The sequence below is a fragment of the Dasypus novemcinctus genome, chromosome 4 (genome assembly GCF_030445035.2).
Source record: "Dasypus novemcinctus isolate mDasNov1 chromosome 4, mDasNov1.1.hap2, whole genome shotgun sequence".
In the NCBI taxonomy this organism is placed as follows: Eukaryota; Metazoa; Chordata; class Mammalia; order Cingulata; family Dasypodidae; genus Dasypus; species Dasypus novemcinctus.
Window position 1 is genome coordinate 20,922,826 of NC_080676.1, and position 13,061 is coordinate 20,935,886.

The window sequence follows — 13,061 nt, forward strand, 5'->3', positions numbered from 1 at the left end:
ACATAAAATATAAAGTCTGTTGGGAGTCAGGACGTAGCCCTGTGGCCCTTATGCTTGAGATGTCATCAGAGGGAAGGAACAGTCAGTTGTGTGGTTTAGTAGATTGTTTTGGCCAGAGAAGAGGGAAGAGTGGTGGCAGGGAATGAGGGTAGGAGAGCAAGGTAAAGGAATCAGTTTGGAAGAGTCAGTTCATTGATGGCCACTTTGAGTTTAATGTTCCCTTAGGGCCCCCAAGAAGATACATTCATGAGGTTGTCACATCTGAGTCTGAGGATTGTGTGGACTTGAAATGCTCACAGCCACGTGAATGGTTAAAACCCTGAGAAGAGGTGAGCTGGCCTGAAGAGTTTATAGTAGGAGAGGACTTGGAACCTGAGGGACACCAGTCATTAAGAGATGGGCAGAAGGAAAGTGCACAGAGGAGTCCAGGAAGGGTTGGCCAGGTTGGAGACAGAACAGGAGGAACCTGTCGTTGTGGAACCAAAGTGAGAATAAGAACACTATTGTTATGATTTTACCATCAGCATCGTGTTAGCATTTATTATTTTACAGGCACTGTTCTAAATTGTTACATATGTTAAGTATTTAATTCTTAGAGGCACCTGATGAGATAGGAACCATTGCTGTTCTTGTACCCCCAATAATGAAATGCTGCATAGCTAACGCAGCAATTAATTGGGAAAGCTGGGATTCAAACCAAGATGTTCTCAATTCGTAGTCCACACTCTTTCCACTGTGCTACATTGCTTCCCTAGGTACTTCAGAGAGTTTTAAAAAGGAGTTAGTAATGGGTCGTGCCAAATGTATTGGGGAAGTCTGTTATGAAGAAGGCTGGAATGCGTGTTGGGTTTGACCATGTGGTGGTCACTGATGAACTTTTAAAGAGCCATTTAAGCTAAGTGGTGAATAAGAAGCCAGATTCATCAAGGAGTGATGAAGAATGAGGTGGAAATAGTGCTAACTGTTCTTTCTGAGAAACAGAAGGAAGAAGAGAATAGAATGGGTAGCAGATAGAGATGGTTGCTGGGCCAATAGAGATTTTAAAAAAAAATTGAGCATATTTAGAAAGTAAGGGTAAACCAGTAGAGGGAGAGCCTGAGGAAAGGAGAAGGGAGTGTGTGATAGGTCAGTAACCCTGAGATGGGAGGGTTTGGAAATGAAAACATGGGTGCGGCGATGGGCTTTGTCATGGGCAGGTAGGCATGTGGTCCAGTGGGGACAAATGAGTTGGAGGGTTTCAGAGACTTGATGTCCTTCACGTCTGCCTTCTGGTTTCTGCAAAATTTAGTTTTTTATATTTAATGTTTCATTTTAGAAAAAAAGCAAGGCTGTGTTCATTATCTATCTCACATAGTTTGCTTTTGAGTGGCTTGATAGCATAATGGTTAAGGCATACACTTCAGAATCTTTACAGACCTGATTTTAAGCCTCTGTAACATTGAGCCTCAGTTTCTCCTTACGTAAATGGGGAATGTTGGTGATTCTTACCGTATTATCCATAGGGTTGGGGTTATGGTGACAGCTTCCAGAAAGAGTTCAACACATAGTAACAGCTTAATTAAACGTGAGCTGTCATACATTTACTCTACATTAAGGAGATAGCAGGAGAGCATAGTGGTTTCGAGCATGTGCGCTAGAATTCACCTTGGGCTGGTAAGTAATCTCCTGTATTCATATTCCTCTTTGGTAACATTAGGGAATGACAATACCCACCCCTTGGGGTTGCCATGTGGTGGAAGTAAGATGGACATATGGTGCAAGATGGTTTGAGTAAAAAAGGAAAATATCTGCAAGGGTCTAGGGCAGGGGTAGGCAAACCACATCCTGCAGGCCAACTCCAGCCCATGGGCAAGGAATGGGTTTTACATGTTTAAAGAGTTATTAAAACAAAACAAAATAAAAGAGGAATATGTGACATAGACTGTATGTAGCCCACAAACCTAAAATAGTTATCATCTGGTCCTTTACTGAAAATGTTTGCCGAACCCTGGTCCAGGGTCACTGTCCACCCATTGTTTATGAAATTGCTCACTTATGGCACCATTATTGTGAAGACTCTGAATAAAAGATATTGAGAGATTTTTTTGTTTAAATATTTCCCTTTTGGACTTTAGTGACCTTAAAAATTACATATTTTAATTGCATCTGATTTTTTAAGTTCCAAGGCTTTAAATGAAATAAGTATCATTTCAACTGATGGTTAAACTGCATTTTTGTTAAGTTTCCTTGATTTCTAGTGCTGGAATATTACCTTCTGAATTGGAATTTTCCTTAACTTCTCAATGGCTGTACTTCCTTACAAATTAATAATTCTATCAGTTTCATCTTATCATTTGGAAAATTGACAGTGGGGGCAAGATGTTCATATTTTAAAATCAGAAAACTGTAACAGAATTACAAGGTGTTATTTTTACTGTTATGTTCTATTTTACTGTTATGTTCATTTCTCTATCCTCTAAATACCTTGGTTTTCCTGCTTCATTTCCAGACTGTCACTCTCTGTTGCCCAAGTGCCTTGGTGTGGAATTATTCCACAAATGAAAATAAGAGTACGAACCCAGGCTCGCCCCTGGATCTGCTGCAGGTGGCCCCTTCCAGCCTACCCATGCCGGGTGGGAACACGGCTTTCAATCAGCAGGTAGACTTTCTATTATGGTGGTTAGATGGGTATTTTCATCCTCGAGAGGCAGCAGGGCGTAGTGGGCCAAGCTCTGGTTTTAGCATCTCAGATGCTTAGATGTCGTCCCCAGCTCTGCCCCCTAATTCTCGGGGTGACTTTGGGAAAGGATTGAGCCCTTCTGAACTGCAGAAGTTAATGAAGTTGCTCCCTTTCTTTTCATCCTCTTGCTGGGCGATACTTGCTAGGGTTTTTGCCACACAGACAGTAATTATGGTGGTGGTTCTATACATGACCATAAATCCTGTAGGAGGAGTTTGTGATACTTAGTCATTGTTACATGCTTTTATTATAAGTGCTGGGTTTTTTGCTTCAAAGACTTATGAAACTTTAACCACAAGATCATTACTAATATTTGGAATAAGATCTCGTCTTTTACTAGTTTACTTAAAGAAACATTTCTTGTTACTTTCACTCATAGGAGAATGAATGACTCAAAGTTTTTTTTAAAGAACTTTCACCTTTCTAAATTATGTCTTAAGTTTTTTTCACTTGTAAAAGTTATTTGTGAGCATTTTTATGAGCATTTATTATTATATGAAACTGGTATCGAATCACCACTTGTAAATGCTTACAAATGCCCTCGTTGGGCAATAGTCTGCATTTTCTGTAATGCAGTCAAGATTGTAGTTCACCACAGGATACTCTATTCGTGCGGAAAAACCTAACATGATTTAGACAGCCACCGTGGCTTTCCAAGCACAAGTTAATTAGAAGCAATTATCTTTCAGGTTCGGGCAAGGATTTATGAGGTAGAGCAGCAGATAAAACAAAGAGGCCGTGCAGTGGAAGTTCGATGGTCTTTTGACAAGTGCCAAGAGTCGACAGCAGGTATAGAGCACAACAGAAAAATGAGTACTTTTGAATGTTGGGACTTTATGCCATGTTCTGATTCCTGTAAATTACTCAAGATGAATAAGGAAGCTTTCAACAGAGCCACCTAGTGAATTTTGAGGACATTTTTCAGTTTATGCCCTTTAGAGCCTACCTGTCTAGAATGTCAGGGTTGGTCTCGTTAGCAATTTTTAAAATCATATATGTCAAAAAACGATAATTTAGAGAATTTCTTTTGCCCTACACAATGATACTTTTGTATTATGCTGTGCTGGCTTTGTTTGACCTCTTTAACCTCTTGCTTAATTTCTGTATCTAGGGGTGACCATTAGTCGGGTTTTGCACACATTGGAAGTCTTGGATCGTCACTGTTTTGACCGAACTGATTCTAGCAATTCGATGGAGACGCTTTATCATAAGATTTTCTGGGCAAATCAAAACAAAGACAACCAAGAGGTAGTTAATAATTGTTTTGTTTTTTCCCCCCACCTTTTATTTTCTTAGCATGTATTCTAATTTCTCATATAAAGGTGAAGTCTTACATATGAATTAGAAGATCTTAAGCAGACACCTGCACTCTGAAATCATTCTGTTGTTGGAATAAAATGACCACCCACCATTATTAAATTGAAACTCCCATTGGGCTGGTCTGTATATTGATTGGAAAGATTTTTCTTGCCCCTTTTACTATCACTCCATTATTTTAGTTTTTAGCTAAATATTCTTCATCTAGTGATTTGACTTCGTGCAATTGTTTAATTTAGGGGTTGTATATTTTTAATATTTAGCTTATCAAACTGTGATGAATGTATACCTGTGGTCACGGTCTTAGAAAACTCCTAGGAAATTTTTAATCTTATTTTTTCATAGAGATAGAACTACTAAGAATGAGCCACTTTACATATATAGCATCTTCAGTGACTTTCTCCCCCACCCCCAACCTTATTTGGGGGGAATTACAAAGTTTGTCTTCTTTCGCCATGAAAAGTCTATGATGTGTCAGGCTTGTGCTGGGCACCTGTGCTGGAGAGGTAAATTTCAAGACACAGAGTCCACTTTTGAGGAATGCCTTAGTTAACTGATTGAAATCTTTAGTTTTTAAACTGACTTTTGGGAATCCAGAGCTGGAAGTGAGATAAAACAACAAAAACAACAACCAAAAACCTTTCCTTCTACTTTCATGTGAGCCTGATATATGTTCCAGATTACTCTTCCTTTTGCAATAATTTGTGAGCCATCAACCCCACTTCTCAAGATGTTTTGAGACCACTGTTGCCAACTGGATGTTGAATTAGGTACTGATTGAGTGTAACTTCTAACTCATTGGGGATCTCAGAAATGCTTCAGGAGATCATACAGACTATATCTTCATAATTCTCGGCTTGTTAGACAGGTTAGAGTGTTTCTCTGCCTTTTTGGGGTGGAAACCGTAAAGTTCTTCTATCTGTAACAAGAGCTCTCATCTATAAATGGCCTCAAGGGTCCTGAGATTTTTAACACATGACATGAGATAGCTGAAAGGCAGTAAGGATACTCAGAATTCAAGATGGCCTTGTGGATTGCTAATTTTCTTAGACCGTGAAAACTTAGCTGTTCCCTGGTGAGGATTTTACCGAGTCCATCAGTACCACTTCAGTTTTGCAGTTAGCCTAGCTTTTCAGTGAATAATTGACCAACTTGAGAATTAGCGTCCCACTCACCTACGGAGACTTAAGTTACCTATAAGCATGCTAAAGAGAAAACGATAAGGGTGTGATTTGTCTTATCAAGGGCAGAAATTATGTTGTGGTATTTCTGAGTAAAGTCACAGTCTCTGTGGCATTCTCTTTAAAGTGCAGATGTCTCCAGAGTGTGGGGTACTTGAGATGAACAATTGGGGTATGAGAGGAAATTAATAGAACTTATAGCTAAATGACATTTTTTAAAACTTTTACTTAGCTCGATCTAAGTTTTATAATGAAGATACTTAGGGGTCCTATAGGTAAAGAAGTTATAAATAAGTATATGCATATTGGCAGTTTTTAACTGAAAAAAATTTCTTTAAGCTGTTTGGAGAGCTCTGCTCTACGCTTCCGGTTGCGTGTGTTCCTACATCAGCGTCTGGGTCATGTGCACCACTAGAGGGCAGCACGTGCTCAGGTCTGAGGGTCCTGGCTGCCACAGAACATCTCTGCAAGTAGCATCAGTGTTGTCACATTTAGCAGTAACTGTGTTCAACTCCGGAAAGAGCTGATATGTGTGGTTGCTTTGTGGTAAACAGGCTTTTTTATGAGTAAGACAAAAACTACATTTTAAACCCATAATTCAGACTGGTTACTTTCTTTTTTTTTTTTTTCTTTTTTTAATAATTTGTCAGAAAGAATGACTGAATGGACAAACCCATTATTTAACATTAAGTTTTAAAGTTATATCTCTGGCATCTGTTTGTGTGTGTATCAAGGTATGTATGTGTATGCATACAAACGACCAAGTTTCAGCTCTACCTGGTCTTCACCAGAGATCGATGTCTTGACTTCTGGGGTCAGTGTATATGCTTCATGTATCTTCTGTAGAGGTAGATTGACTCTGATCAGCCATAGGGCAGTTTACTTGTTAAACAAGCATAGGGTACTTGTCCTATTAATTCCTAAGGAAACATGAGCACTTTGATAATTACAAAGCACAATACAACAAATAGGTTTTAAAATTGATATTGTTGTTTAAAATAGTAATCGTTATGAGTATTGTATTGGAAGTTGAACCTACTAATTCTCTGGCAAGGAATTGTGTAAAGCGGTATGGTTAGGATTCAAAAACACATTTCAACTTCTTTAAAATGTACTTCCCTGTTTTTAGTTTCAAAATTTCTGTCAGGACTTAGACAACGTGATAGATAAGAGAAAAAAAATACCAACCTCTGTAGTTGCAGTGGGTTTGAGGTTTGCTCTTGCCAGAGCTTGTGTCTAGATACGTACGTGTGGGCCCCTGGTTATACAGCTGCTTCCTCACTTCTCCTTTGGGAGACTTGAGCTTCATCCTCCTCAATTCCCTTTTCTCTAGAACTACTAAGGGGAAAAACAAATTCTCTCCACTTCCTTGTAGGGAGTGGAGTGGGGAAGGCAGCTGTTGAGATGGAAGAAGCTTGGGGTCTGAGGTCAGCATCGTGCGAGCCTCTATTTGGTGAAAGCCTGTTGAAATGCACCCGGGACGAAGCGGTGTGAGGCTGGCTTCTGCCCTGTGCTTGGATGTGGCCACGAGAGAGACCAGGAGCTGGAACTGCCCCACTTGGGAGTGTGAAGCTGTGGCAGCTTTCCCTGCTTCCACATGGAACGTGTTACTCCTTTACGTTTTCTCTCCCCCCATCCCCAGTTACCACTTCTATGTCAGGGCTTAGGTAGTATAGTAAGGGAGGTGGAACCCTTAATGTTTGTTTATTTAGATCTCTGCCACTTGGATGTGCTTGCCATGTAGCGTCAGATAGAGAGACTGACACTTAGGTCAGGGCTCAGAGACTTGGGCCCGCGGTGAGCAGGCAGGTGGAATCAGGGAGATGGGCTGCTGCGCATAAGGCAGCTGCAAGGGCGGGAGCCGTGGGGGCCAGGGAGCGGGTATACCCCGTCTGAAAGGGTGGCCTCTCTCAGATTCTGCTTGGGATTGCAGACCCACTGTTGGCTGACCGTCCAACGTTTCAAGAGAAGCTGGATGTCCAGTTTTGTATGTGTACTTTCCCATTCTTAAAACACTCCGCAGGCCAGGCAGCATGTCCCCAGCCAGTTGTGCTCAGATGCCTCCGGTGTCCGACTGCGGGTGTGTGCTTTAGGTGTGTACTCACTGATGTGCTTCAGAACCAGTTATGTTCTGGGCGATGGAGGTGGTTGGAAACCTGGCATGCGCGGGTGGGGTGGGGGGCCTCCCGATTCAAGCACTGACGGCGCCTTGCTCGGACCTGAGGGAAGGGGTTGCCTTGCTGACCTTGCCTGAGCAGCAGCCTCGGGGGAGCGTTCCCCCTTCAGCATTGCAGAGCCTTTGACCACTTCCTTCCTCTTGGCTTCTCTCCCTGTTTGTGTTGGGTGTTAGAGGAAAACAGCTGCATCTTTGGGTGCCTTGGGGACATGGGTCAGAAGGAAAAGCCTAAAGGTGGCAAGAGGAGCTGCCTTTTTACTTCTCTCTCTGGTGCCCCAGGAAGCAAACTTTCTCTTGAGTTATGAGAAGGCCAAACCAGCTGCTCTGGACAGCACTTTAAGAACAGCATCAGTGTTGTATTTCTTCTCTCCATACTACTGAAATGAAAACCTCGTGCACGGAAAACCTGAAATCCTACATGCACGTTGTTTGTATTAGTTTTATGCTTAAACTGTTCATGAAGAGGTCTATGAAGAGCTGTGACAGGATCTTACTGAGTTTCTGAATGGCAGGGGTTCTAAGTCCAGATAATGTCCTTCACTCACCTTTGGTAGGGTCTGCCAAGCCAAAGCAGGCCTAAGAGTTCTGTGGTCTCAAAGACACCCAGAGTCGGCGTCTGCCCTTGCTGTGCTTGTTCCCTGTTGGTCTTCCCACGAGCCTGTGGCTCCAGGAGGTCACAGTCTGGGTTTCTTCTGCTCGCCAGCATCTCACCAGCCCTTAGGACCATACCTGGGGCTTCACAGGTGTTCAGTAGATGTTTATCGAGCTTAGTATTTTTTTGGGGGGGCGCGGTAATTGTCATAAGCTGCTGCCAGGGTGAGGTGGCTGCAGTACCGTGTTCTGGGGGAGATGATCGTGCTCTTTTAAATGCTTCGATCTTTTTGCTTGACATAAGGGAAAAGTTTCTTTTTAAAACCAAGACTCCAGGGTGGTCAGGCAAGGCAGGAAGAGGCACATGGATGGCTTCCTGTTGAGATGGAGGCGTGCTGCATTTTCATAGTTTGGATGACTGGCTCCGCCAGAAGCAGGTTGTGCTTCAGAAGTTACGTTTTCCTACCGGATGATCAAAGGAAGCCTTACTAATCTTGTACACGTGTCATTTTCTTCTTTGTCAAAAGAAATATCTGTTAGTGAAAGGTCAGTTGTATTAACATAATTGAGAAGTTGTGTGTCTAGCTAAGGCTTTAGACTTTGCTTCCGAGAAGGGCCAGTTAATCTGTTTAGAGGGGGCTGGGTCTCTTGTTTTGTTTTTGAGCCTGTGTACAAGTCTTTTTTTCTTTTTCAACATTTTTTTTTAGTACTACTTAAGCACCAGGCCCTATTTTAAGTGTGCCATCTCAATTAATTTTTCCCTGGCCTGTGAAACACATGTGTTTTCATTCCCTACTTTACAGATAAGAAAACTGGGGTTTAGAAGATAATTGTCCAAGCTCATACCCAGCTTGTTGATGCGGGAACAGGAATTGGAATCCCTAGTGGTTCAACAAAGACACCGTAGTACCTGATGTCCTCTGTTCCTTGTGCTGCATCTTTCTTTCTTTCTTTTTTTTTAAATTTCAGGTAATAATATAGTTGAACAAACATATGTCATAAAATTTTGGAGAAAGAAGGGAAAGACCTTTGTGATTGCCCAGAACAATTTTCATATCTTAATATTGGCACATTGATTTGCAGGAATAAACTAATTTACTTAAAAAAATTGTTTGACAGTTTTTGCTAAACAGTTTCTAGATTAGAAAGTTCTGGTCCTCTAGTTGTGCAGTCTGTAGTGTACATAGCTTTAGACCTGGATTTGAATTTTGGCCTGGCTGCCAAGAGCTGATTACTTAACTGTCAGCGTCAGTCTCCCTGCCTGTACAATGACCTTACTCATCCATTCCATCTCGTATGATGGCAGATGGTCAGCACTTAGTAAAGGCCAGTCACGATAGCTCCCGGCTGGGCATCTTTGGTTGTCAAGCAAGTAGAACAAGGCACCATGTTTTAGAAATTTGTTTCCCTTCCTGTCAGCTGTATGTTTCCTTCATTCTTCATAAAAACAAGCAGTTAAAGTACATTGTTTCATACAGTACTCCCTCTTGGTAATTACCTGGTGCTTTGATTATTTTATTTGTGATAGAAATGTACTTTTCAAGGATGTTTGGACAGATTTACTGTGTAATTCTTCCAACATGTGGCTGTTATGTAATTAAGTATTTCTCAAAACTCCTCTCTATTTTCTCCATTTGTATTATTACTCAAATGTTGATGATTGAAGGGATTACATATTCCTTTTTGGGGGGGCACAGTGCAAATTAATGACATTTAGTTGATTTGGATACTCAAAATTGTGTAATATTTTCTTATTTGCCCCTCTCTTCCTAATGGTTGTACTGTCTTTAAACAAACAAAAGAAGGAAGTTCTTTTTGCTTCCGTGTTATGTTTTGTTTCTTAGATGTCACAGGACCTCAAGATAAGCCACATGAATTCTGAGGATGCGAGACTAGGAAAACATGCTCTCTTCCCCATCAAAAATCAGCCATCTCAAATATCTTTGGAAAATGTACAGATGAAAGCATTCATACACATAAATATTATTAAACATGACTACTGTTTGTATTTAAAAAATCGTGCAAGTTTGTGGTTGTCTTAGGCCTATTACCATGTATGGTCATCCTGACTGTTAGAAATATTACTTGTGAGGGTGTGCAGCAGGCTTGTGTTTTTAATTTGTGACTCTTGTACCTCATCCAGATCTGCGTAATGCACCTCAGCTAGCAAAGCATATGACTTGCACGGAAGTCACTAGTTAACATATTATTGCTGTAATTTGAGTAATATTTTTATCCATTTTATTTCACATTGAGTAAGACTGGTTGATTTCACTTATGAGTATGTCCTTCTAGCCTGAGATTAAGGGTTCTATTAAAGCTCTTTATTTGGTATCTGATCTCAATTCAAGTCCTTTTAGCCTTTGTTTACAGTAGTGAGTCTATATTCATCACAGATAGTATATTAAATAGTATATTAAGAAATTTCCCATTTTGCAATGGCATAGAATCTCACCAAGTATGTTTTAATTTCTAAAGGAAGTCTGCTTTTCAAATATAGTTGCTAGTTGTTATCTCCCCCTCTTTATTAAAGAATGGAAGACTTCGTTAGCATCTACAGACTATTAGGTCTCTTCCAAATGATGCTAATTGTTAAGGCCAGCATCCTTGACTCGTTGTCAGGAATGGGATTGCCTTTCATTTTACACACTTACCCAACTGTTGTGTTATCAGATATTTTTTTCTGTATTCTGAAATACTGCATGTTTGTGGAAGGGGAGGCAAGATATAAACTGCCGCCCTCCACCTTGTACTTTTATTTACTTTTCTTTGACTTCACGTAACATAGTATATTACTTTTACTCTTTGATTAAAGAAATCTATTGAGCCTACTATGAAAATAAGATCATGGACAAGACAAATCTCTGCTCTTTGTGAACATCTAGTCTAGCAAGTGCCAGAGGTAGAATAAAGTCTTTGGTAAATTGCTTCTTGTGTTTACATTTTTTTGGGTCAGTTAGGTTAAAAATCTGGTTTGTCCCTGCAAGGGTAGATGTTGGGACTAGAACTGTAGCTGGATGAAGTGGGTCTGAGCAGCAGGCTTCTTGGGTTTAATTTGAGCTCCTCAGGAGATTGCCGTGGATCTATGATGCTCCTTGTGCTTCACGTGATTTTGATTCTTCTGTGACACGAGCAGCCATGTGGTGCAGCAGGAAGCCTGGGCTTTGGAGTTAGGACTCCCAGTCTGCCAGTTTTTATCTCTGTACTCTTGACCGTCTTAGTCTCTATGAACCTCAGTTTTCTTATCTGTAAAATGGGAATAGTGATGACTATTTCAAAAATTGTTGTTGAGATGAGAGAGGATGTGTGTAAAAACCCAGTGCCTACTCATTGAAGAAATAAATAAGTGAATCAATGAGAGTGTGTCATATTATTCTTCAGTTGGGTACTAGTAAATGTTTTATTTCAAGTTTTCAAGTTTTGTGTCCAGATTTCAAGTTTTGTGATGCAGCCTTCATTTATTTGCCATTCAACCACCTGTCCTTGGCTCCTGCAGTTTCTTAAACAACCACAGTGTTTTCCACCTTCTATGTCATTGCTTAAAACTACTTTGTATTAGCTTCCTATTGATGCTCTAACAAATTACCAGAAATTTAGTGGCTTAAAACACACATGCGCACACACACATTTATTCTCTTAAGAGACTTTGAGGTTAGAAGTCTGAAATGGTTCTTAATGGGCTAAAATCAAGGTGTCAGTTTGGTTGTGTTCCTTCTTTGTATTTTAGCAGAGAATCTGTTTCCTTACCTTTTCCAGCTTCTAGAGGCCTCCTGCTATTTTGTGAAATGTAATTAATTTTTCATTATTTTCATTGAAAGCCACCTTCTCAAAGGTAACATCTCATAATTCTCTTCGGTCTTCTCTTTCTGCTCCTGTTCAATGCTCTTGCCTTTCTGAGATAATTTAATGTCCTTTTTAATATTTCACAATTATTTAAAATACACATAAAACATAAAATTTGCCATTTTCACCATTTTAAGTGTACAATTTAGTGGAATTAATTATATTGTGGTGCTGTAGTACCATTGCCACCTTCCACTGCTAAAACTTTTTCTTCATCCACAACAGAAATTCTGTACCCATAAAGTGATAACTCCCTTTCTCTCCTCTTTCCAGCCCTTGGCAGCCTTTAATCTACTTTCTGTCTTTATGGATTGTTTATTCTAGGTATTTAATAGAAATGAAACCATAAAATAATTGTACTTTTGTGTCTGGCTTATTTCACCTAGAAAACCTTGTTTTCAAAGTTCATTCCTGTGGTAGTATGTATCAGATAGGTTCATCTCTTGAACTACTAACCTACCTCAAATTTTTGCTATGAAGATAAGTGGTATTAAAATAATATTTATTAGCATAAAGAAATGCCCTCTAAAAGTGAACAGAAGAAAGAACAGATGAAGAAAGGAATGGAAAAAATTGAACAAGGTCTCAGGGAACTAAATGACAACAAGAGACATGCAAACATATGTGTCATGGGTGTCCCAGAAGAAGAAGAGAAGAGAAAAGGGGCAGAAGGAATATTTGAAGAAATAATGGTAGAAAATTTCCAAACCCTATTGAAGGACATAGATTTCTGTGCCCTAGAAGCGCAGCATACTCCCATCTGAATAAATCCAAATAGACCAACTCTGAGACACATACTATTCAGAATGTCAAATGCCAAAGACCGAGAATTCTGAGAGCAGCAAGAGACAAACAATGCATTACCCTATAAGGGATACCCAATAAGATTAAGTGCCGATTTCTCATCAGAAACCGTGAAGGCAAGAAGATAGTGAGTGGTATGACATATTTAAGATACTGCAAGAGAAAAACTGCCAGCCAAAAATCTTATATCCAGCAAGATTGGCTTTCAAAAATAAGGACAAATTTAGAATATTCACAGATAAACAGAAACTGAGAGAGATTGTAAACGAGACCAGCTTTGCAGGAAATACTAAAGGGTGAGCTACATTCTGAAAAGAAAGGACAGGAGAGAGAGGCATGGAAGAGAGTCTAGAAATAAAGGTTTTATCAGTAAAAGTAACTAAAAGTCTCAAAAGAATGGTGAAAATAAAATATGACAGATAAAACCCAG

General features: G+C 40.0%; 1 protein-coding gene across 12 annotated transcripts in view; it reads left to right on the forward strand.

Moving 5' to 3' along the window:
- Window positions 1-13,061, forward strand: part of MED12L (mediator complex subunit 12L) — a 377,954-nt gene that overhangs the window by 97,605 nt on the left and 267,288 nt on the right. For all 12 annotated transcript variants that reach the window (XR_009185439.2, XR_011648585.1, XR_011648586.1 and 9 more), the window contains 3 exons: window positions 2,489-2,638; window positions 3,409-3,508; window positions 3,831-3,967. Coding sequence is in view for 9 of the 12 variants with exons in the window: in XM_058295148.2 (XP_058151131.1) it covers window positions 2,489-2,638; window positions 3,409-3,508; window positions 3,831-3,967 (387 nt within the window). In the remaining 3 variants the exon portion in view is untranslated. The remainder of the gene's footprint in view (window positions 1-2,488; window positions 2,639-3,408; window positions 3,509-3,830; window positions 3,968-13,061) is intronic.